The sequence below is a fragment of the Saccoglossus kowalevskii genome, chromosome 9, assembly GCF_978046115.1.
Source record: "Saccoglossus kowalevskii chromosome 9, keSacKowa6.1, whole genome shotgun sequence".
Lineage (NCBI taxonomy): Eukaryota > Metazoa > Hemichordata > Enteropneusta > Harrimaniidae > Saccoglossus > Saccoglossus kowalevskii.
In genome coordinates, this window is record NC_140649.1 from 17,402,346 (window position 1) to 17,427,388 (window position 25,043).

Sequence of the window (25,043 nt, forward strand, 5' to 3'; positions counted from 1 at the left end):
CCAGACCATTCGTCCTGGTGTTATCGCTATCGCCACACGAGACTCCAGCTTGTCTCCTATACAATTTGACTGCGCACATCCAGAAAGTAGATGTAGCTGTGATTGGTGGAATACTAATGAGTTGAGTGTCAATCAAACGCCCACGCTATCTTTAGTAAACAAAGTCACGTGACACGCGCCATTTTAGTTTTGATTAGTTCATCCATGGAACTAGGGGTTTATAGTTCCATGGTTCATCGGATCGGAGTGTCGGTGCTCGCCATCCATAAATCAAATCAAAATGATTTCTAAGGAAATTGTCGCGTCAGCAGTGGACAGTGTCTTAAAACACATCGATGTTATGGAACGTCGTTTTGAACTCGAACGTGGTCGGGCAGGCGATTTCAAGGCACCGCACTTAAATATTAGCAACATATTTTTCTGAGCGGTTGTTTATTCTCTTTCAAACGAGACATAAATGTGACGACATAGTCGATCCCTTATCCACCGCTAAGAATGCCGCAATGTTTCGTTCGTTTTGCAACATGCCACAAATCGTCGAAAAAAACACCACTTCGACGGAAGCTTGCGTAATAAGGGGGTTAAAACAAGAAAACAAATGCCATGTTTAATACATATCGACCTGTTTTACTTGCGAAAGATAACGGAACATGAACTCGTTTCGTGCGACTTCGGAACCCGAAGGAACACACCAACAACGTTGAATTTACCCGCTATCTTCCAAATATGGTATATTAATTTATTCAGTTGTTTATTTAGAGTGACGTCCGCGGTCGAATGCGATTGGCTATCGATGTCAGTGCAAAGGTCATATGAATATTAAAATTAAGTGGGCGGAAGGAAAATTGTATAGGAGACAAGCTGGAGTCTCGTGTGGCGATAGCGATAACACCGGGACGAATGGTCTGGGGTACCTGTACATGTTACAGGACTGCAAGTGTAATTACAATGCAAGGCAACCTGTACATGTTACGGGACTGCAAGTGTAATTACAATGCAAGGTAACCTGTACATGTTATTGGACTGCAAGTGTAATTACAATGCAAGGCAACCTGTACATGTTATGGGACTGCAAGTGTAATTACAATGCAAGGCAACCTGTACATGTTACAGGACTGCAAGTGTAATTACAATGCAAGGCAACCTGTACATGTTACAGGACTGCAAGTGTAATTATAATGCAAGGTAACCTGTACATGTTATGGGACTGCAAGTGTAATTACAATGCAAGGTAACCTGTACATGTTATGCGACTGCAAGTGTAATTACAATGCAAGGCAACCTGTACATGTTACAGGACTGCAAGTGTAATTACAATGCAAGGTAACCTGTACATGTTATGCGACTGCAAGTGTAATTACAATGCAAGGTAACCTGTACATGTTACAGGACTGCAAGTGTAATTACAATGCAAGGTAACCTGTACATGTTATGGGACTGCAAGTGTAATTATAATGCAAGGTAACCTGTACATGTTATGGGACTGCAAGTGTAATTACAATGCAAGGTAACCTGTACATGTTATGGGACTGCAAGTGTAATTACAATGCAGGGCAACCTGTACATGTTACAGGACTGCAAGTGTAATTACAATGCAAGGTAACCTGTACATGTTATGGGACTGCAAGTGTAATTACAATGCAGGGCAACCTGTACATGTTACAGGACTGCAAGTGTAATTACAATGCAAGGTAACCTGTACATGTTATGGGACTGCAAGTGTAATTACAATGCAAGGCATCCTGTACATGTTATGGGACTGCAAGTGTAATTACAATGCAAGGTAACCTGTACATGTTATGGGACTGCAAGTGTAATTACAATGCAAGGTAACCTGTACATGTTATGGGACTGCAAGTGTAATTGCAATTGCAATGCAAGACAACCTGTATATGTTATGGGACTGCAAGTGTAATTGCAATTGCAATGCAAGACAACCTGTACATGTTATGGGACTGCAAGTGTAATTGCAATGCAAGGCAACCTGTACATGTTATGGGACTGCAAGTGTAATTACAATGCAAGGCAACCTGTACATGTTATGGGACTGCAAGTGTAATTACAATGCAAGGCAACCTGTACATGTTATGGGACTGCAAGTGTAATTACAATGCAAGGCAACCTGTACATGTTACGGGACTGCAAGTGTAATTACAATGCAAGGCAACCTGTACATGTTACGGAACTGCAAGTGTAATTACAATGCAAGGCAACCTGTACATGTTATGGGACTGCAAGTGTAATTACAATGCAAGGCAACCTGTACATGTTACGGGACTGCAAGTGTAATTACAATGCAAGGTAACCTGTACATGTTATGGGACTGCAAGTGTAATTACAATGCAAGGCAACCTGTACATGTTACGGGACTGCAAGTGTAATTACAATGCAAGGCAACCTGTACATGTTATGGGACTGCAAGTGTAATTACAATGCAAGGCAACCTGTACATGTTATGGAACTGCAAGTGTAATTACAATGCAAGGCAACCTGTACATGTTACGGGACTGCAAGTGTGATTACAATGCAAGGCAACCTGTACATGTTATGGAACTGCAAGTGTAATTACAATGCAAGGCAACCTGTACATGTTACGGGACTGCAAGTGTAATTACAATGCAAGGCAACCTGTACATGTTATGGGACTGCAAGTGTAATTACAATGCAAGGCAACCTGTACATGTTATGGGACTGCAAGTGTAATTACAATGCAAGGTAACCTGTACATGTTATGCGACTGCAAGTGTAATTACAATGCAAGGCAACCTGTACATGTTACAGGACTGCAAGTGTAATTATAATGCAAGGTAACCTGTACATGTTATGGGACTGCAAGTGTAATTACAATGCAAGGTAACTTGTACATGTTATGCGACTGCAAGTGTAATTACAATGCAAGGCAACCTGTACATGTTACAGGACTGCAAGTGTAATTACAATGCAAGGTAACCTGTACATGTTATGCGACTGCAAGTGTAATTACAATGCAAGGTAACCTGTACATGTTACAGGACTGCAAGTTTAATTACAATGCAAGGTAACCTGTACATGTTACGGGACTGCAAGTGTAATTACAATGCAAGGCAACCTGTACATGTTATGGGACTGCAAGTGTAATTACAATACAAGGCAACCTGTACATGTTATGGAACTGCAAGTGTAATTACAATGCAAGGCAACCTGTACATGTTACGGGACTGCAAGTGTAATTACAATACAAGGCAACCTGTACATGTTATGGAACTGCAAGTGTAATTACAATGCAAGGCAACCTGTACATGTTACAGGACTGCAAGTGTAATTATAATGCAAGGTAACCTGTACATGTTATGGGACTGCAAGTGTAATTACAATGCAAGGTAACCTGTACATGTTATGCGACTGCAAGTGTAATTACAATGCAAGGCAACCTGTACATGTTACAGGACTGCAAGTGTAATTACAATGCAAGGTAACCTGTACATGTTATGCGACTGCAAGTGTAATTACAATGCAAGGTAACCTGTACATGTTACAGGACTGCAAGTGTAATTACAATGCAAGGCAACCTGTACATGTTACAGGACTGCAAGTGTAATTATAATGCAAGGTAACCTGTACATGTTATGGGACTGCAAGTGTAATTACAATGCAAGGTAACCTGTACATGTTATGCGACTGCAAGTGTAATTACAATGCAAGGCAACCTGTACATGTTACAGGACTGCAAGTGTAATTACAATGCAAGGTAACCTGTACATGTTATGCGACTGCAAGTGTAATTACAATGCAAGGTAACCTGTACATGTTACAGGACTGCAAGTGTAATTACAATGCAAGGTAACCTGTACATGTTATGGGACTGCAAGTGTAATTATAATGCAAGGTAACCTGTACATGTTATGGGACTGCAAGTGTAATTACAATGCAAGGTAACCTGTACATGTTATGGGACTGCAAGTGTAATTACAATGCAAGGTACATGTAACCTGTACATGTTATGGGACTGCAAGTGTAATTACAATGCAAGTTAACTTGTACATGTTACAGGACTGCAAGTGTAATTACAATGCAAGGCAACCTGTACATGTTACAGGACTGCAAGTGTAATTACAATGCAAGGCAACCTGTACATGTTACGGGACTGCAAGTGTAATTACAATGCAAGGTAACCTGTTCATGTTATTGGACTGCAAGTGTAATTACAATGCAAGGCAACCTGTACATGTTATGGGACTGCAAGTGTAATTACAATGCAAGGCAACCTGTACATGTTATGAGACTGCAAGTGTAATTAAAATGCAAGGTAACCTGTACATGTTATGGGACTGCAAGTGTAATTACAATGCAAGGTAACCTGTACATGTTATGGGACTGCAAGTGTAATTACAATGCAAGGTAACCTGTACATGTTATGGGACTGCAAGTGTAATTACAATGCAAGGCAACCTGTACATGTTATGGGACTGCAAGTGTAATTACAATGCAGGGCAACCTGTACATGTTACAGGACTGCAAGTGTAATTACAATGCAAGGTAACCTGTACATGTTATGGGACTGCAAGTGTAATTACAATGCAAGGCATCCTGTACATGTTATGGGACTGCAAGTGTAATTACAATGCAAGGTAACCTGTACATGTTATGGGACTGCAAGTGTAATTACAATGCAAGGTAACCTGTACATGTTATGGGACTGCAAGTGTAATTACAATGCAGGGCAACCTGTACATGTTACAGGACTGCAAGTGTAATTACAATGCAAGGCAACCTGTACATGTTATGGGACTGCAAGTGTAATTACAATGCAGGGCAACCTGTACATGTTACAGGACTGCAAGTGTAATTACAATGCAGGGCAACCTGTACATGTTATGGGACTGCAAGTGTAATTACAATGCAAGGCAACCTGTACATGTTATGGGACTGCAAGTGTAATTACAATGCAAGGCAACCTGTACATGTTATGGGACTGCAAGTGTAATTACAATGCAAGGTAACCTGTACATGTTATGGGACTGCAAGTGTAATTACAATGCAAGGTAACATGTACATGTTATGGGACTGCAAGTGTAATTACAATGCAAGGCAACCTGTACATGTTACAGGACTGCAAGTGTAATTACAATGCAAGGCAACCTGTACATGTTATGGGACTGCAAGTGTAATTACAATGCAAGGTAACCTGTACATGTCATGGGACTGCAAGTGTAATTACAATGCAAGGCAACCTGTACATGTTATGGGACTGCAAGTGTAATTACAATGCAAGGTAACCTGTACATGTTATGGGACTGCAAGTGTAATTACAATGCAAGGTACATGTAACCTGTACATGTTATGGGACTGCAAGTGTAATTACAATGCAAGTTAACTTGTACATGTTACAGGACTGCAAGTGTAATTACAATGCAGGGCAACCTGTACATGTTATGGGACTGCAAGTGTAATTGCAATTGCAAGGCAACCTGTACATGTTACGGGACTGCAAGTGTAATTACAATGCAAGGTAACCTGTACATGTTATGGGACTGCAAGTGTAATTGCAATTGCAATGCAAGACAACCTGTATATGTTATGGGACTGCAAGTGTAATTGCAATGCAAGGCAACCTGTACATGTTACAGGACTGCAAGTGTAATTACAATGCAAGGCAACCTGTACATGTTACGGGACTGCAAGTGTAATTACAATGCAAGGCAACCTGTACATGTTATGGGACTGCAAGTGTAATTACAATGCAAGGTAACCTGTACATTACCCCAGACCATTCGTCCTGGTGTTATCGCTATCGCCACACGAGACTCCAGCTTGTCTCCTATACAATTTGACTGCGCACATCCAGAAAGTAGATGTAGCTGTGATTGGTGGAATACTAATGAGTTGAGTGTCAATCAAACGCCCACGCTATCTTTAGTAAACAAAGTCACGTGACACGCGCCATTTTAGTTTTGATTAGTTCATCCATGGAACTAGGGGTTTATAGTTCCATGGTTCATCGGATCGGAGTGTCGGTGCTCGCCATCCATAAATCAAATCAAAATGATTTCTAAGGAAATTGTCGCGTCAGCAGTGGACAGTGTCTTAAAACACATCGATGTTATGGAACGTCGTTTTGAACTCGAACGTGGTCGGGCAGGCGATTTCAAGGCACCGCACTTAAATATTAGCAACATATTTTTCTGAGCGGTTGTTTATTCTCTTTCAAACGAGACATAAATGTGACGACATAGTCGATCCCTTATCCACCGCTAAGAATGCCGCAATGTTTCGTTCGTTTTGCAACATGCCACAAATCGTCGAAAAAAACACCACTTCGACGGAAGCTTGCGTAATAAGGGGGTTAAAACAAGAAAACAAATGCCATGTTTAATACATATCGACCTGTTTTACTTGCGAAAGATAACGGAACATGAACTCGTTTCGTGCGACTTCGGAACCCGAAGGAACACACCAACAACGTTGAATTTACCCGCTATCTTCCAAATATGGTATATTAATTTATTCAGTTGTTTATTTAGAGTGACGTCCGCGGTCGAATGCGATTGGCTATCGATGTCAGTGCAAAGGTCATATGAATATTAAAATTAAGTGGGCGGAAGGAAAATTGTATAGGAGACAAGCTGGAGTCTCGTGTGGCGATAGCGATAACACCGGGACGAATGGTCTGGGGTACCTGTACATGTTACAGGACTGCAAGTGTAATTACAATGCAAGGCAACCTGTACATGTTACGGGACTGCAAGTGTAATTACAATGCAAGGTAACCTGTACATGTTATTGGACTGCAAGTGTAATTACAATGCAAGGCAACCTGTACATGTTATGGGACTGCAAGTGTAATTACAATGCAAGGCAACCTGTACATGTTATGAGACTGCAAGTGTAATTACAATGCAAGGTAACCTGTACATGTTATGGGACTGCAAGTGTAATTACAATGCAAGGTAACCTGTACATGTTATGGGACTGCAAGTGTAATTACAATGCAAGGTAACCTGTACATGTTATGGGACTGCAAGTGTAATTACAATGCAAGGCAACCTGTACATGTTATGGGACTGCAAGTGTAATTACAATGCAGGGCAACCTGTACATGTTACAGGACTGCAAGTGTAATTACAATGCAAGGTAACCTGTACATGTTATGGGACTGCAAGTGTAATTACAATGCAAGGCATCCTGTACATGTTATGGGACTGCAAGTGTAATTACAATGCAAGGTAACCTGTACATGTTATGGGACTGCAAGTGTAATTACAATGCAAGGTAACCTGTACATGTTATGGGACTGCAAGTGTAATTACAATGCAGGGCAACCTGTACATGTTACAGGACTGCAAGTGTAATTACAATGCAAGGCAACCTGTACATGTTATGGGACTGCAAGTGTAATTACAATGCAGGGCAACCTGTACATGTTACAGGACTGCAAGTGTAATTACAATGCAGGGCAACCTGTACATGTTATGGGACTGCAAGTGTAATTACAATGCAAGGCAACCTGTACATGTTATGGGACTGCAAGTGTAATTACAATGCAAGGCAATCTGTACATGTTACAGGACTGCAAGTGTAATTACAATGCAAGGCAACCTGTACATGTTATGGGACTGCAAGTGTAATTACAATGCAAGGCAACCTGTACATGTTACAGGACTACAAGTGTAATTACAATGCAAGGCAAACCTGTACATGTTATGGGACTGCAAGTGTAATTACAATGCAAGGTAACCTGTACATGTCATGGGACTGCAAGTGTAATTACAATGCAAGGCAACCTGTACATGTTATGGGACTGCAAGTGTAATTACAATGCAAGGCAATCTGTACATGTAACAGAACTGTGAATTAGAGCAAGGCAACCTATAAATGTTAATGTTCATGACATGTTCTGTTTCTTTCTTCCTCAGGCATTGACAGTATTATTTGTACTTGGTTATATTCACTGTGCATTTTCCAGAACACCTATCAATTGTCTTTCTCATATCCAAGGAGTTTGGCCCAGGGATGGTATACTTCGTGTTGAAATAGTTCGTAATATATCAAGATCACATGTTAATGATGTAACAGGTATTGTACTTGGTGTTTCTCTACTGCATGCATCCAAACTGTCATTCACATCATTGGTGATGTGAAACAGATGTAGTCAAGTGTAGCATCAACTGATTTGCTGCAAAATTTGCATATTGCATGATAATTTCAACTGGAGTCAGAAGAAGTATTGCTGGTTGATTTCCATGGATGAAATAATTTATTGTATGTTGATATGCTGTGAAGTCTTGTGTCTAGATTGAAAAAAGTTTTCCCATTGAGGAGAGATGCTGAATTGTGTCGAGTTACAAACATCGAGTTACAAAAACATTGAGTTACAAAAACATTGAGTTACAAAAATGACCACGCCCAAATTTCAACTCAATGTTCAATTAACAGTTAACCAAACTTTGAGTTACGTGCACCATCAATTTTAACTGATGTTTAACAATCACATTTAGTAACTCGAACTTTAAGTAACAGTTAATCAAACTTCGAGTTACATGTACGGGCTACATATATTTAGCTCTGCTCTGTTTGTCGTCGTCAGCATCAATATTTAGCTCCACTGTCGAGCAGAGCTTATCATATGAGTGATTGTCCGGCGTCTGTGTCAATGTTTTACTTTTTTTACTTCTTCTTGAAAACTGCAAACCTGATTGCTTTGATACTTGGTGTACTGTATATGTACCTTTGGTAGACCTCTATCAGATTTGTTCATTTTGTGATTATATCTTCAAATCTCTAATTTTGAAGAATATTTTTGTAATTTTTTGTAAAAAGTGATATTTTTGACTTGCTAAAAATCGCAAGTCTGCTTGATTTGATATTACTACATCTGGTCTTCTCTCTAATTTTATGATATCTTCCGTTCTTTTTAATATTGAAATGTACATTGCTTACAGCTGAGCTATCTTTCATTTTATGTTTTTCATAACTCAAAATTTGATTAACTGTTAATTGACACCCGGAAACATCTCAGCAGGTAGTAATTGTGTTTATGTTGTTTATGTTTGTGTAAAACTCAAGCATGCCTGCTTGTTGAAAACTTTGCTTCAGCTTCTGAAATACTATGTCTGCTGATGTAAAGATTTGATATGACTGCTTGTTCAGCATCGTTATAAGACATGCAACAATGTTTTCTAAATGATTTTTCTCAATGAAATCTATTTTTCAAATTTCTTTTTTTTCATGGTATGTTTGTGGCTTTGGGGTGGCTTCATTCTGAGGTAATCTTGTGATGAAATCTGTGGCTTAAATTTTTGATGAATATTTTTTTGAATTTTTGACTTTGATCATTTCCCTGGCATATTGCTTAGTGATAACAATTGTCTGTGTACATTACAGGCAGAGTCATAACAGTTTCTCTGTTCTTTGTCTTTTTTTTTACATTTCAGAAGAAACAGAGTATGAAGAACATACCAATATGAGTATTTATTCAGCCGATTATTTCACTAATTTTTCTCCTAAAAAGAAATCTATTGAAAACGAGGAATTCCTTCCGGTCGCCAATGAAACCATTGGATACTGGATTTCAGAGAAACCAGAGAAAAATATGCAACCATTCAGAGAAACTGTTTCTGAATTTGAAATGTTTACGAGAGCAGGTAAGTAATTATACCGTCTCACCTTGTTTGCAGAAGGTAACGTTTCTACACTAGTTGACTGTCCATACATGTACATTGTAAGTGTTCAAACTGTCTGACTGAGTGAGCGATATGTGAATTTCTAGAAGCCTTATGTATGGCTGCAGGGACTATGTAATACTGTAAAATACTTTATTTTAGCTGGAATTAATTTTTGCTGAAAAGACTATTGTATGGTGTATGGTGTTTTGTATGGAATTTATTTTCACTGATTTTTTGAAAAATTGAATGTACATGTAATGTAAAATATAGGAAAAAAGGTATACTGATTTTCACTGGGTTAAAATTTCACTGATTTAGCATTTCAGGCATATTCAGTGGGTTTTAAATTCACGGTTTTATCATTTAGATAACATGTTCTATGCTCAATTTTACATATTCACTGGGTTTTAATTTAGCGCCTTTTCTAGTCAGCAAAATAAACAAAATTAAAACCCAGTGAGTAATTAACCCCTTTTACAGTAATCGCTGGATTTTATTTTCTCTGAATGTATAATTCAGCGAAATTAGCGTATAAGTATTTGACAGTGTACAATTACCAAAAAAAAAATCATCATTACGGTAATTATCTTATATTTATTCGATGATGAGATATAATGTAAGTAGTTTTGTGGAGCTTGTCAAAACATTTCTCGTAGAAACTGCTGGGAGATCTTTAATAATGTAAGCTCTATTGTCTATACAAATTGTTTTTTTTTTCTTTTAGTCTGGCCTTCTGATGAATACGTTATGGAGTATTCTTTGGAGTATGGTTTTCTTCGTCTTTCACCGCAGACGAGAGAAAGGCTTGGTATACCTGTCATGGTTGTACAGCTAGGTAAATATATGAAAAGAGTGTGAAAGTATGGGGGGGGGGGGTAAAGTTAGTTTTGGGGTTTGTGTTAGTTACATCCTTCACTTAACACAACAGACGCAATGCCACTGTGACAGCTGCAAATAAGATACATATGTCTATGACAAATCTGTGTATAAAACGTGAAAGGGGCACTTTTCAGTTCACAGATGCATCATATTCAGGTCTGCGCTTGATCGAATTTTTCTACAAATCTGTTCACATTAAGTAGTGGGAAATATGATTAAAAACACTAAATTTATCGAGTAGCAGTTTTACCTTTCATTGCTTTTCAAAAGTTGTTAAAATGTTGCATTCTGGGAGTATTCAATCTGTGCACAGAGAGAACAGGTGAATCATATATGGCAGGATTATAAAAAGTGAATGCAATAAAATGTGTATATAAATGTTTTTATTGATACAAGGGTCTTTCAGTATTGACTTGTCTCTAATCTCTAATTGAGGAGTGTATTAGTGCTGTATGTACGCTAAATGTTATTTCGAGCGGATTTTTGCAATGTAGCGTAACTGTGAGTAGTGCTGTGTCGCATTTGCCGAATTGCGAGTTTAAATTTTGTGCTTCATGTTTATATATATGCTGGGAATTTTGATGCCAACACACGCAATGTAGCTACACTACTTTGTTTTAATTTTCACTGCTATTTTCTCAATATGATAATTTGGAATTTATTTTTAGTTTTGCGTTGCTGCTATGACTATTTACAAATCTCAATCAAACGTTCACCACTGCAAAATGTCACAGATTGTCCTGCTTCGTGAAATTCTTGTTCTTCTTGCATAATGCTACTATAATGTTGAATTCTTTATTGTGTAGATCCTACAAAAGATGAGTGTTTTGGAGACACTTTTAGTCGTTTTTTATTAGAAGAGTTCTTGGGTTATGATGATATTCTTATGTCCAGTGTAAAAAGTCTAGCTGAACATGAAGACAACAAAGGTATATTTCATTATTCAATGCATTTTTATTAACGATACCTTGTCCTGTAGATTGTGGTAAAGGTTTAGGAAGCAAAAATATCTGTTCTTATTGTGAATTTTGAAGTTATGGGTGAAAATTTGCCTGAAACAGTCTGTCAGTTAAACATAAAAATTATGCAAATCAGGAGATGAAGTTATTAAAATTATTGAGACCATTAGTCTACCTAATAGGTGTACATTGTAATTATAATTTTCTGTTTTGAATAATGAAAGCTTGGCGCGCTGGGCCAGGCGTGATACAGGAATTTATTGCCCTGATGTGAGGGAGCATTTCCCATAGCTTTACGAGGCAGGGCAATACGAGGTGTATGATAATATACAATTATTCTCCAAGATGCGTTGTTTAGATAGTGTAGTAGTAAATAACTCCATGTAACATATATTCCGCCACATAGTGTAGTTCAAATCATCACCTGTTTTATCGATGATAACTAGTGTTTGTAAATGTATTCAAACAATTTTGGAAGATCGTCTTGAAAGCGAAGCATCCCTCTTTTTAGACTGATACGCTTCATGTTCATATTTCAGGATACCTTCGGAATGTGATATCTGGAGAACATTATCGTTTTGTCAGTATGTGGATGGCCAGATCCTCGTACATTGCGGCGGCTTTTATTATGTTTGTATTTACTATATCAATATCAATGTTGTTAAGATATTCACATCATCAAATATTTGTATTTATTGGTGAGTATTTGTGTTCTCTTCTGCAGGCTTCAGTCGATAGGAGATGCTGTAATTGAACAAGCATTTCACTATTTGAACGTCATATTTTTTACGCCAATATTTCAGTGCAACGCTTTGCACATTTTTATGTTTTTTTTGATAATTTTTTGGTTAATTTTGGGTTGGTTAGCAGTATTCTCTTGTGAACAATGTGGCAAAACGTTACGTGTGTTTATTTTGTGGTTTCTAACAATAATTGCTAGACATGTGATTAAAACGGGATCTGACTTTGGTGGGAATGGTGAAAGTTGTCTTGAAATCAAAGTAATGAAATTTGTCTTAAAAAACAACAACAAAATTGTCTTGAAGTACAAACAGTTTTCTGAGAAGTGATATTAGTTGCCTGGGGCTATAAAGATGGGAACATGCATGTCATACATGTCAGGTAATATACGTTTTATCTTTTCAGTGGACTTGCTTCAAATGTTAGAAATGAACGTAACCATAGCTTTTCCAGCAGCTCCATTGCTGACTGTTATACTAGCCTTAGTTGGTAAGTGGATAATTTATCCTACATGTATGTCTAAGCCAGTACACATTCTGTATTTGTATTGACAGAGGTGTGTCTATGGTCGAAATAAGTCATATTTTAATGATCCAGCATACTGTGGAATACTTTATTTTCGCTGGAAATAATTTTCGCTAAAAAGGCATTTTAGGCGTTATGTATGGAATTTATTTTCACTGATTTTTGATGAGTTTAATGTGAAAAATATAGGAAAAAAAGTATATTCGCTGGATTTTATTTTCACGGAATCATCCCTTCAGCGAAAATAGCGAAAATAAATTCCAAGCGAAAATAATTAAAAGTATTCTACAGTAGATTATATGAGAATGATCAAATTACAGTATTTGTATTACAGAAAACACAATACTGTAAAATACTTTATTTTAGCTGTAATTAATTTTCCCTGAAAAGACTTTTTCGGCGTTTTGTATGGAATTTATTTTCACTGATTTTTGACAAGTTGAATGTAAAATATAGGAAAAAAGGTATATTCACTGGATTTAATTTTCACTGAATCATTTCTTCAGAGAAAATAGCTAAACTTAATTCCAAGCGAAAATAAATTATTTTACAGTAGTTAGTTTTGGACAATGTAGCCCTCCTAAGGACCTGTACTAAATGACAGGTCTTTGTGGTAGTGAATACTGTTAATAGTTCTTAGGTGCAAATGAACCTATTATCTTGTAAGAAACATGAGAAACCATGTGACTTGTTTCTTTTCTTAAATATTGTTTCATTCTCTGAACAATGGAGGCAATAATGTGATGATAGAAAAAATGGAACACTGTTTGAGGGGAAAACAAGTCACAGGGCTCTCATTCTCAACAAGGTCTTTGCATCTATTCGTACCTGAGAAGTATTGTATCTCTGAAACAAGACTGTGTGGTATTTGCTACCCTAAATTACAGCCCTGGAACCAGGAACCTTTATCTGCGAGTTGTGAAAATATTACTAAAAAACTGATATCATAGTGTGTGGTATATGCATCTACCGTTCTGTCGGCTTACCTAATTTGGATTATGTCAATATCTACATAAATTACATTAGTATACATCTATCATATACATACATACATCTATAGATTTCATCTCTTCATAAAACGTCTCCCTAATATTTGAAAAATACAATATGTCATGTTTCTTTGTTTACAAACGGATGCAGCAACAACGTATCGCATGAGTGAAATAGAATTACATCACTGATTGCAAGCAATGACACAGGCAGGAAAAAAATTATTATAACAAGGTTATCATGAGGATACCTCAAAGTATGCACTTAGACAGAACAGGGTGGCATCAACCTTCACGACTTGTCGATAGATACCAACATCGTGCTGCTTTTGTACATACTTTATGGAATCCACACAATCATCTCATAATCCAACTTCATGACAATATTTTCTATCTAGGTATGGAAGCCATTATGTCTGAATTTTTTAATGATACAACTACAGCCTTTTATATCATCTTAATCGTGTGGATAGCAGACCAATATGATGCCATTTGTTGCCATACCATTACAAGTAAAAGACATTGGTTACGGTAATACACATACTACCTGTTAGTGTTTAGTTAATCTTTTCACCATCAGTTCCCTGTTTTCATCCAAATTCCTGTATATAGTTTGCACTTTCCATCAGAAGTTTGGATCAAAAATAGCCAATTTTTTTGAGTAAAAACTGAAAATTTACTTAAATTTTGTCTGTTGGCTCCAAAATTAGAATTCATTTCAAGAAAATATTGAAGAATATTAGAAAAAAGTGCAGACAAATTTGGGCGAGAAAGTCTGGTGGTGAACATGTGAAAAATTGACCTGCAACTGATTTTGTCCTGGCATCTGTAATTCTTATTAGTCCCTGTCACTGTCGATGAGTAGAAAATATATTTACAGAAAAGTCTGTATAACAATAGACCTTTTCTAAGGTCTATGGTATAACTGATTAAAGATATAGAAATGACCTCAGAGTACATCTTCAATTATGTTGTAAGAAAATTGTATAATACACAATAAATGCAATTCCCCGCCATTGATCTAATTTGGAACAGTGAACACATCAAAACAGAATACTATTTGAAGAGAAAAAACAAGTGTTGTGTTTTAAACTTTTTGTTTTTACAAACTCTATTAAATAGTGAAAATTCCTAGAACCAAAAATTAAACTGTCGTTCAAGATTAATGAATCGTGCAACTGACAATGTGTTTTCTAATTTTCATATTCGTCAAATGCTAAATGATCAACAAATCTGTTTTATTTACAGGTTCTTTTATTTATATCATTTTGCATTTTATGCATATCATTATCGTTTCAATGGTCAGTATAGTGGTTTAGCCTTGGTCACTTCATGGCTGTTTATTCAGGTAATGTACTAGCTATGAGAATAAAGGGTTGTATGTTGTGTACTGTGTGTGCTGGCAGAGATAATTCTGAAATGAATGCAAGGATTATATCTAGGCATAGTTTGTATGATTTTTACATGTATACCTACATGTATGTCATTCTTGGCGCAGGTCAATTTAGTGGTTAAGTTTAAATATTTAAACATAAAATGTCACAATAACCAAAAATGATCGTTATTGTTGTTCAAATTCTGTGCGCCAGAAAAAACAGATAAACAAGTAAATAAAATATGCTGTAAAGTCGCTCAATGTTTTCATAAATTTCATATTTTAGTTTTAAGGAATGAGACAAATAAGCTGCCATGGATTGAAGTTACTGTCAAACGTTTTCATCAAATGCAATATTAGGAATTTTTTTTGATTTGAGGATTTTATGGCATTCGTGAAGACAATATTTCGCGAACATCGCTGACACTTCATTTTCACTGCTACGAAATTTCACGTTTTTGACTGACTTGCAAAATTACAGCGGTTTACAGTACACATTTCATTATTAAGTTGTATCACATCTCCTGTGCACAGAACCAAGACTAAAAATACAAACATTTTACCAGATAGAACTGGAAGTAAAATTATCCTATCCTGAATAGTAACAGGCATAACTCGACTTTGTTATGCACAGGAGGCCATCTTTGTTTATAATTTACCATAAACGACTGACTAAGCACCCATGTTCATCAATCAAGCGTCCCCACTCCACTTCTGTCAGATTTCTATTTTGGGGGTCAAATTCAATTTAAAGTTGTAATGTCAGTTTTAACTTTTAGTAACTTGGCAAAAATCACACTGAAAGACGATGATAGTATTTGTTAGCTATACTGATCTAAATCTGGCTCATTGCATCATTCATCGACTTAGTTATCATTTATTTGTCTTTACTCCAATAAATCCCATCATGCATTGCTGTTTGAATTCTACTTCAGGGAGTATGTAATATTTGATGTTCCATGTTTGTTGCATGCAGTGATAGCCTGGATGAAATGGCCATCCTTTAATTAAAAAAGAACCTAGTGACGATACAGAAACATGTAGATTCTGGTGCATCTTAAACTATTCCTAATAAAACATGCTTCACATTGAATATTTTTTTTGTAATACAAATAGTGAATCCCATGTGTGATTTGGTGACTTGATGGCCCCCCTAAGGTGCTAAGAAAACTCAGTGACTTGATGGCACTCTAAGATGCTGAAAATTTAATCACAACCGAATCTACTGCTCTGTTATGTTTGTTTACTGGCAAGGCAGATATCTTGTGAATAAAATAGCTGTTGTGTTTATACAGTACACATATTATTTGACATGTCAAAGACTATGAAAGAAATTTTGTGACAATACAACACCCATCTCGCCCTAAATTAGATAAAGGACATCATTTCGCATCAAGAGTTTGGATACTACCGGTATCAAAACAACAAAGATTACAATAACCTTTTGATTTGTCAGAAAACTGTGTTGTCTATGTCTGACTGACTCTAAATTGTGTTTTATTGTTACTTATATTGTCTTGTTTTGTGTTTTTTGCAGCATTCAATGATCTATTTTTTCCATCACTATGAACTGCCAGCCATAATACAGCAAGCAAGAATTCAGCTTTTACTACAACGTAATCAGCACGGTGGCATTCATTCAGACTTTGACTTGGATGAAGATTTACCAGATTTAATGCTTCCAAGTCCAAATAATAATGACAATATGCCTGATAACAATCAAGGCAACGTAGCTGCTGCAAACCCTCGGACGGACAACAATCAAGCCGAAGCAGTTGTTGCAAACCCTCGGACTGATAACGATCAGAGCAACGCAGTTGCTGCAAACCCTCGAACTGATAACGATCAGAGCAACGCAGTTGCTGCAAACCCTCGGACTGGTAGCGATCAGAGCAACGCAGTTACTGCAAACCCTCGGACTGATAACGATCAGAGCAACACAGTTACTGCAAACCCCCGAATTGACAACGATCGCAGCAGCACAACTGTTGGAAATCCCTTGCCTGATACTCGGAATAATATCCCTGAACAGAGGACTGAAAGTCGAAGCAATGACGTCGCTATCATTGCAAATGATACAGCCTCCTCATTTCGCTCTTCTGATTTAAACAGAGATGGTTTACAAAATGAACACACTCAGACTGTTAATTCAACAAGTACTAATTGTACAGTGAACTGCTAGCTATTACAACAATTGACAAGTCTTTCAGTCTCATCAAACTGTTTAAATGCCAATCATGAAATGAATGAAGGATACTGGAAATATTCACATTTGACTTGACGTTTTCACCACCAGACTTTCTTGCCGGAATTATTCTGCACTTTTTTCTCACATTCTTCAATATTTCTGGAAATGAACCTTAATTTTGGAGCCAACAGATAATAATTGAGTCAATTTTTAGTTTTTACCCAAAAAATTTGGCTACTTTTGTCCCAATCTTCTGAAAAAAATTGCAGACTATAAATGGAACTGTTTTGTTAATTTGTGAGGGAATAGGGAACTGGTGGTGAAAAGGTTAACACATTACCTGGTGAAAATGAATGGGAAAAAATGGCGTCAGTAGGCATCATGTTTTAATCTTAATTCTTTCTACAACGTTATTGAATAAATCACTCGGTATCAAAAGTCTGAAAATGCGGTGTGTATTTGTTAATCTTGTATTGGCAAAATTCTTGCGGCTTGTTCCATAGTGTTCGGTGAAATATACATCTATTGGTGGTACTTTTTGACTTTTGTGTGACTGACCATTCCTAGTTTGTTGAACTGATATTTCAGAAAATTCGTACCATTGCAAACGAAATTTAGTACGCAAATGAACCATGTACACATGTATATTTTTTAATTTGATCAAATTTTGGTTCCAATCAAATCTGTATACATTAATTTTAATTAAGTTATTGAAAGTCATGTTTGAAAAAAGTATTCAAGTTACTGGTCTTGACTCGTATTACTTAAAATATTGCCCGTCAATCTTTTTTTTTTACATTTTTCGTCAGAGTTTTGGAAATAAATAAAATCCCAACAAATTACCAGAAACATTTATCTTTTTTTCTGGGTATTAATACTTGTATCATTCTATGTGCATATACCCCGCTTCCACCACAATCCCTCCCTCCCGCAACCAAAACCACCCCACACCCACCACCAGCCACAACACCCCACCATCCCCACCCCAATACACATCACCCAAGCACTCTATGCAATGTAATACTAGTACCTTGGTTTTCTTTCCTAAGGGATTGACCATTAGGCATTTTTTTTAGATTTTTTCTTTACTTCGTTTAGAGCTATGATGTTTTCATGATGATATTTTTTGTAAAAATTTGTTTCGGATTTTCTTTTATGTACAAGATTTTATTTCACAAATGTATTTTTTCCTGTAGTATTTTTCCAAATTTTTCAAAATCCAGCCCCCACACTTTGTAATGGTCAATCCCTAATATAATATTTTCATACTGAAAAGACAAGCTATTTCAAGCATTTTTTTTTTCCATGCGATTTATACTACAAGTAAAGGATGGCTAAAAACGGATGCTATGGTAAATGGTTGCTCACAACATTAGCAGCAATACCATTCTAGTAGCAAGATTTTTGTATTATGTTTTGAGTGAAGGCTTGACTGTAACATTTTCCATAATTCATTGCAGCACTGAATCATGCACTTGGATGCTTTCAATAAATTATTTCTTGTAAAAATATCAGTTTTGAGAATATATGCTTAATTTTTGACGTATTCCCACCATGCTTCCATGCTGATACAAATTCCCACCAACTTGTTTACCATTTAAATAAACCATGTTCTACTGCAGTTTTGTTTCTATGACAACAAACCAATGGAAAGTACCCTTTAACCTTTAAAATTGTATGGTGGATGACTATAGAGGGTGCCCATCACAATAAAAGGCATGTGATGTGTTACCAGTTCTGCTGGACCCTGTTTTCCAGATGACAAAAATGGATAAGACGGTTTTTCTTATTGCCACGCCATATTGTGGCATATAATACAAGTTTCCAGTTATATTACACCCAAAAAATAACCTGGGACAACATTAAAAAGGTTTTATGAATATACTTTTTTACAAATCTAAATAGTTGTTGAATTTTAAATTGGCCAAACTGGAAATAGTATTGTAACATTATCATGAGTTCTACATAATACTAAGTCAGTACAAAATAATCCAATCAGGAAGGGCTTTATTTTGAGTAAGTGGACGTCCACATTTGCAAGCGTTAAAAATGTTTAGGCGCCCTCAATGTCGAACAATATATGCAAGAAAGCCGTTCTGAATGGAAATGATATTTTACGAATAAAAAAATATATATTCGTGCATTTTTTGCGAATAAAGCTGAATATAACTACAGTTGATGATAGATATCACAGACCCTGTCTAAAATAGTAATCTTACCCCCCCCCCCCGGCCCCAATTTCAACGCTGAGGGCGGTTAAGAAAAAAAAAACACGTTGAGATTGGGGCAGGGAGCTTGACTACAACTTTAGGATCTACGTATTAATATTGTAATGCATTTAGAACACACAAATGTGTAATTATAAATAAAAAACATTCTTGAATACAATGAACATTACAGCCTGTTATATTTACAGTCATCTTCCCTGTCTTTGCTACACGGTGTGTATACTTGTCATACAACTTACACAACCAGACCAGACAGTTCCTTGACAGCTGTGGTATTTGGGCTTTCGATCGAGATTTGTTCACCTTGGAAAAATAATAATTTGTAATTTTTCAGACTTATTTCCTGACAATCGAGGCAATTTGACTGAAATTGTATGCATATTTCTTGTTTTCAAAAGTAACCTCCCCACAAATTTCGATCAACTTGTTTTTCTCCCAATACCAATTTCCCGTCCATACAACGCCTTGGTCTTTTCATACAGCATTCTGGTCGTTTTGAATAACATTTTGGACTTGCTATACAACTTTACAAGGTTCCGTGACTTTCAAAACAACTTTTCCGCCTCCGAAACAATGTTCCAGCCATGGGGTTTATAGTTCCATGTTCCAGCCTACACAAGCTACTTTACGAAAGTCTTTTCTGTCCTCCAATCAAACTTCAGGCTTTTTCACCTTTTCACCCGGCCTTCCAGGCTTCGTAAACTAATTTAAAACTGTTTCGATGTTTTTTCAACAGAACTGTTGCAAGCTATGATGTTGATTTTGAGGGCAACCATTGAAATGTTCCTGTCTTTTAAACTCCAGTTCAGACTACTTGGTTTTGGAACAGCGGTGTTCGGACTTAACAGACACGATTTTTTGACGCTGAATATAACTCGTCGCACTACCAATAAAACTTTCTACTATCTCTCGGAATTTTAGACAACTTTTTCAACGTTTAAGTAACCCCTTCTCACTCCAAATAAACCATTCGCGACTTCTGGAGCAATTTTCAAACTTATCATGGTGGAAACACTCTGTCGTCCAAAACAACTATCACTTCTTCCAATATAATTTTTGAAAATGATTTCCATTTCAGCGAACTACTTTTGCACCTATTTAGACAATCAGTACTAGTGTACCGACACGACATAAGTAAAGATTCTCTCTGTACTTATCCCATTAATACGTCAACTTTATAATCAAACTGTGTTAAAGTGAGAGAATTCCCTAGACGTGTACCTCGTCCATTTTTAGCTCCATGCTTGTCCCATGAGCCTTTGCGTACAATTGTCGTTGGCAGACGTTCCCCGGTAATTCAGCACAGAAATATCAACCCTCATTCTGCGGGAACCGGCGTTATTTACACATGTTTAATGCATCTATCGTCTATGCAAATTATCTTATTTACAGACATATAAATCGTTTGACGTTTCATTTTGCCAATCTTCATCACATGGAATTGTCGCTGTTTTTAGCGAATCGTTTATTCAATTTTTTGACGTCTTCATCAATCATTGTAAAATAAATGTATTCTTCCCTCTCGCCCCTTCGGTTGAACGCGTTATTATAGTTTCTTAAAACAAATATATGTCAGAAGATTGTTAGTAAAACTATTTTTACCTTGTAAAGTTTATTGAAATATTTGTGAATGGAAAATTGAACGATTAATAAAAGTTGTTTACAGACCATGAAGAGCGCACTGCATTTTCTAGTGTGACTATTAAACGACCAGCATCACGAGTTACTATCTGGCTCGAGTATTCTGATTGTTAAAATTTAGCCTGAGTTCTATCATTGAAAATAAGAAAATAAAAAATAAGACTTACAGCCAAACATATTTCTATATTTCCAGTCTTGTACATGAAATGTGAACGTTTTATCTTCGTATGTAAACAAAACATCACGATAATTTACATAATTAAGTCACCCCGATTGAAAAGCATACGAGTATTAAACATAGCCGTGGTCGTGCCATCGCGTCGTGTTATGGATTCCATAGCAACGTACACAGTGCATACAATGTACATTGTCTGCTTACAAGAAATTCGAACGCGCTCGACGACAACCGTCTTCTTTTAATATTCTATATCACATTCTGGGGACAGCCACTGTAAGTCTGACAAACAAGTCATAAAGTACTACTAATGAAACCTTATAATACTAAATAATCAGCTATTATAACAAAGAAACTGAAAAAATACTTGGACAAAATCATTCAACATCTATAATTTTTTTTCGCAATTCATTTGTGCTAACAACTAAACAATTTCTGATAGAATAAACCACATGAGGTGAAATGATATGATTACGTGTACTGTACATGAATTGTCTTGTTTCGATGAAAGCAGAACACCGCCCCTCACCTGATGATATGGCGTCACAATAGATGACTGATATAAGGGAACACTGACATTTGACCTGGCAGTGTCGATGCAAGACGGAAGAACAAACCTTGCTTTTTGTTCTAACAGACAAACACGCACTGATCTGACGAAATTAAAAAAGAATGCATGAATGAGACAATTGGGACCGAGTGTAAATCCATGCATGAATACGATGTACTTTGCAGAATTCGTATATTTCCCATGGTGCGTACTTGTAGTACTAGTATTCAGATAACACCCACATTGTTAACACATTGTTAGTAGATGACTTACAGGTAAGCTTCGAAATGCCATTAAATTAGGAAAACGAGATGAACCTGTTTACAGTGTGATCTCAAAATTTTCTGACAGACAATGTTATTGATCGTATGCTTCAAATATAGATATGCACACATACATGTCAGTGTGTGCATCAGATATGTGAGTCTTGGCATCCAGTGATGAGGGGGGGGGGGGTTGTAGCAAATACAATAATGATTTGACTTATTCTATATTCAAAATGATTCTATATACTGTACATGCATTATTTTATTCACTTGGGTTTTAATTTTTTAATTTAAAAATTCAAGTTATATCCACGCGAACATGTAAAACAGCAGTATTGTTTGACTGGCAAATTTGTTAACTGAAAACCCAGCAAATATGACCAAAAGATCAAAAAGTGAAATTAATTGCCTGTCAAAAAAAAAAGGTTTAACAGTAAGTCAAGTCCCCATTGATTTGCTACAGTGTCTACTGGCTAATCACATGTGTATAGTAACTATGGTGACGGCAATGCGTGTTAGTAACGACACAGTGCACCCATACAAAGTACATTAAGGGTTTATTTCACGAATTACTTCCTTTATAAATAGTTAAAATCTACGCGTACGAGAATTCTCTCGACGTGTGAGGCAATCGTTTGTACTTATATACACTAATACGATGAAAATAACATGTAAATTATGTTATACATTGGAATCGCATTGAAGGAGTTTTACAATATATATAGTTGTGAAAGACGAGTCACGTCCGTATACAGATTGGTTTCCATGCCAATAAGTAAATGTTTATTTCTGGGAGATCTGAATATAAGATTAAAGGGTGGTGGTCGTCGCACAGCGCGTGTTAACAGTTCATGTAAACAAACAATGTATTTTACACGCGTTGTGTACGTCGCTATGAGTCCCATATCGAACAAGACGCGGCACGACTACCACCGCCTTTTAACTTGAATAATACCTGATAGAACTGTGGAGTCGTGCAATTGTACATCGAGAATAAACATGATAGAGAGGGAACACTTACAAAGGTTACGTCTGAGCTGTATGAAAAGTCGATAAAATACATTAAGTTTGTTTTATTTAATGACAACAATTAAAGTTATTGACTGAAGTTTAGCCATATAGAGATCACAAGCCCCGATAGCCGGGATAATTATATAGTCGCGCAAAACAATAATGTACATCGAGAAAACATGATAATCATCGGAGACACACTTATAAAGGTTATGTCTGAGCTTTATAATCAGTCCATATAATACATTAAGTTTGTTTTGTTGTTGCTGGGTCGTGTTGGCAGGTATGGGGTTAGAAGGCAGGTGACCCGGCATAACCAAGCCACCTGCATGGCAGAGAGAGGAATAAATCACATTGACGTGAAGTAGACATTCGATAGGCCTTCCTTCTTATATATTTGTACTAAATTAGTGTTCACTCCACTAATAATGAACATGTCGATGACGTAATTTACACGGTTCGCTGATGCCTATCTGTCGAGAAAAGCGTGAACATGCATAACATGGTTGCCATGGTAATACTAAGACATGATGTAGAAATAGTAAGACTTGATTTGAATTAAAAGTCATTTTAGCCAAAGATGTAATCATGCATTTTCAAAATGGCAGCTGAAGTCCGGTAAGTAAGGCATGGCGCATTGAGTGCTGCAATGCAATGCACAGAACTGTCTGTTCCATCGTCTGCTCGCACGGTTTTGTATTTGTTCATCCCTTTCCCAGACAAAGATATACCTCGAAAATTCAGGAAGGTGTATTTTCAAAGTCTTTTTCTCGTATTCAGCGATCGAAAAACGATTTATGCAGTATAATTCTTCTCATGTCTAGATACTTAGTTCTGCTGCTCTAAACATACTATGATTCAAATTTTGCGTGCAAGTAGAGTCGCTGCGCGCATAGAAGCTGTGGCGTTGATAACACCGAATACACGCATTCATACATGAACCATACATGATTCCCGTAGTATTTATTCAACCGTGTATTAGGTGTTATTCTTAATACATATTTTGTACTCGCCGTAACACCGGGAGCTCAATATGTGTTCAGGAAGCCAACGGCAGACACCGCGTACTTGTAGTTACGTTTGTCGTGGGAAAGCCGACGACGGACATCGTGCACGATAAACAATAAAGGCACTCCCGCTTATCAGGTGAAGCAGTATACACCGTTCATCAAGCAACACATTGTATATCACTCCACACACGTAATACTCTATTCACAGTAAAGTCCGTACACTATAGCCGTGCTATACAACGACTTATTTGTGTATTTTCCTTCGGCATACGAGTCGTATTTCTCATTCCACACACATTGACTTGCGAGATGTACAGATCCGTGGAGCAAAGATCCCATGTACACATAACACACAATCTTGTAACGAGGAGTCTTTAGTGCCTTTACCCGGTCTTTGATTATATCAGCTATCTGTTTCGTAAGGTGGAGGCACTTGCTGGCATCGTATGACTCGTCACACAGCATAGATTGCAATACATCTGTGATGATCCTCTTCACCTTTGTCACGGGGAATTGATTATCAGGGTCCATTTTATATGTATTGTCGAGTTTCACCGGTATTCTGACGACAGGGTGGCTTCGTTGCGTTGATGCAGAGTATCTGGAGCCTACTTGTGCCATGTTGCTGCCGAGAGCGGAACAGCTTACCGTTCACCTATAGTGTTGTAAAGTCGACGTGAAAACGTTCACACTGTCTGTACACTGCTCGGTGAAAAGACCAACTTAAAGGCGGACTGCATATAATGCTGTTATTTAAAGCGTATGTCAACATATAAATACCGTCATTATTGATTGGTAGTAACCTAGTTCATGATAGGCATTATACAACACATTAGAAGCCATTTCTTATTGGTCAATTTATTAT

The 25,043-nt window shown here is 36.9% G+C and overlaps 1 protein-coding gene and 1 pseudogene across 1 annotated transcript in view; one reads left to right on the forward strand and one right to left on the reverse strand.

The window, feature by feature from the left end:
• Positions 1 to 18,808, forward strand: part of LOC100373039 (membralin-like) — a 31,425-nt gene extending 12,617 nt beyond the window's left edge. The window contains exons 2-10 of the mRNA XM_002740131.4: positions 7,893 to 8,052; positions 9,411 to 9,620; positions 10,366 to 10,476; positions 11,327 to 11,449; positions 12,019 to 12,177; positions 12,626 to 12,709; positions 14,133 to 14,265; positions 14,983 to 15,082; positions 16,647 to 18,808. Of these exons, the coding sequence (XP_002740177.2) occupies positions 7,893 to 8,052; positions 9,411 to 9,620; positions 10,366 to 10,476; positions 11,327 to 11,449; positions 12,019 to 12,177; positions 12,626 to 12,709; positions 14,133 to 14,265; positions 14,983 to 15,082; positions 16,647 to 17,291 (1,725 nt within the window). The 3' untranslated portion in view covers positions 17,292 to 18,808. The remainder of the gene's footprint in view (positions 1 to 7,892; positions 8,053 to 9,410; positions 9,621 to 10,365; positions 10,477 to 11,326; positions 11,450 to 12,018; positions 12,178 to 12,625; positions 12,710 to 14,132; positions 14,266 to 14,982; positions 15,083 to 16,646) is intronic.
• A 5,568-nt stretch (positions 18,809 to 24,376) lies between these two features.
• LOC100372890 (dynein light chain Tctex-type 5-B pseudogene) lies at positions 24,377 to 24,799 on the reverse strand (annotated as a pseudogene).
• Between the last annotated feature and the right edge of the window lie 244 nt (positions 24,800 to 25,043).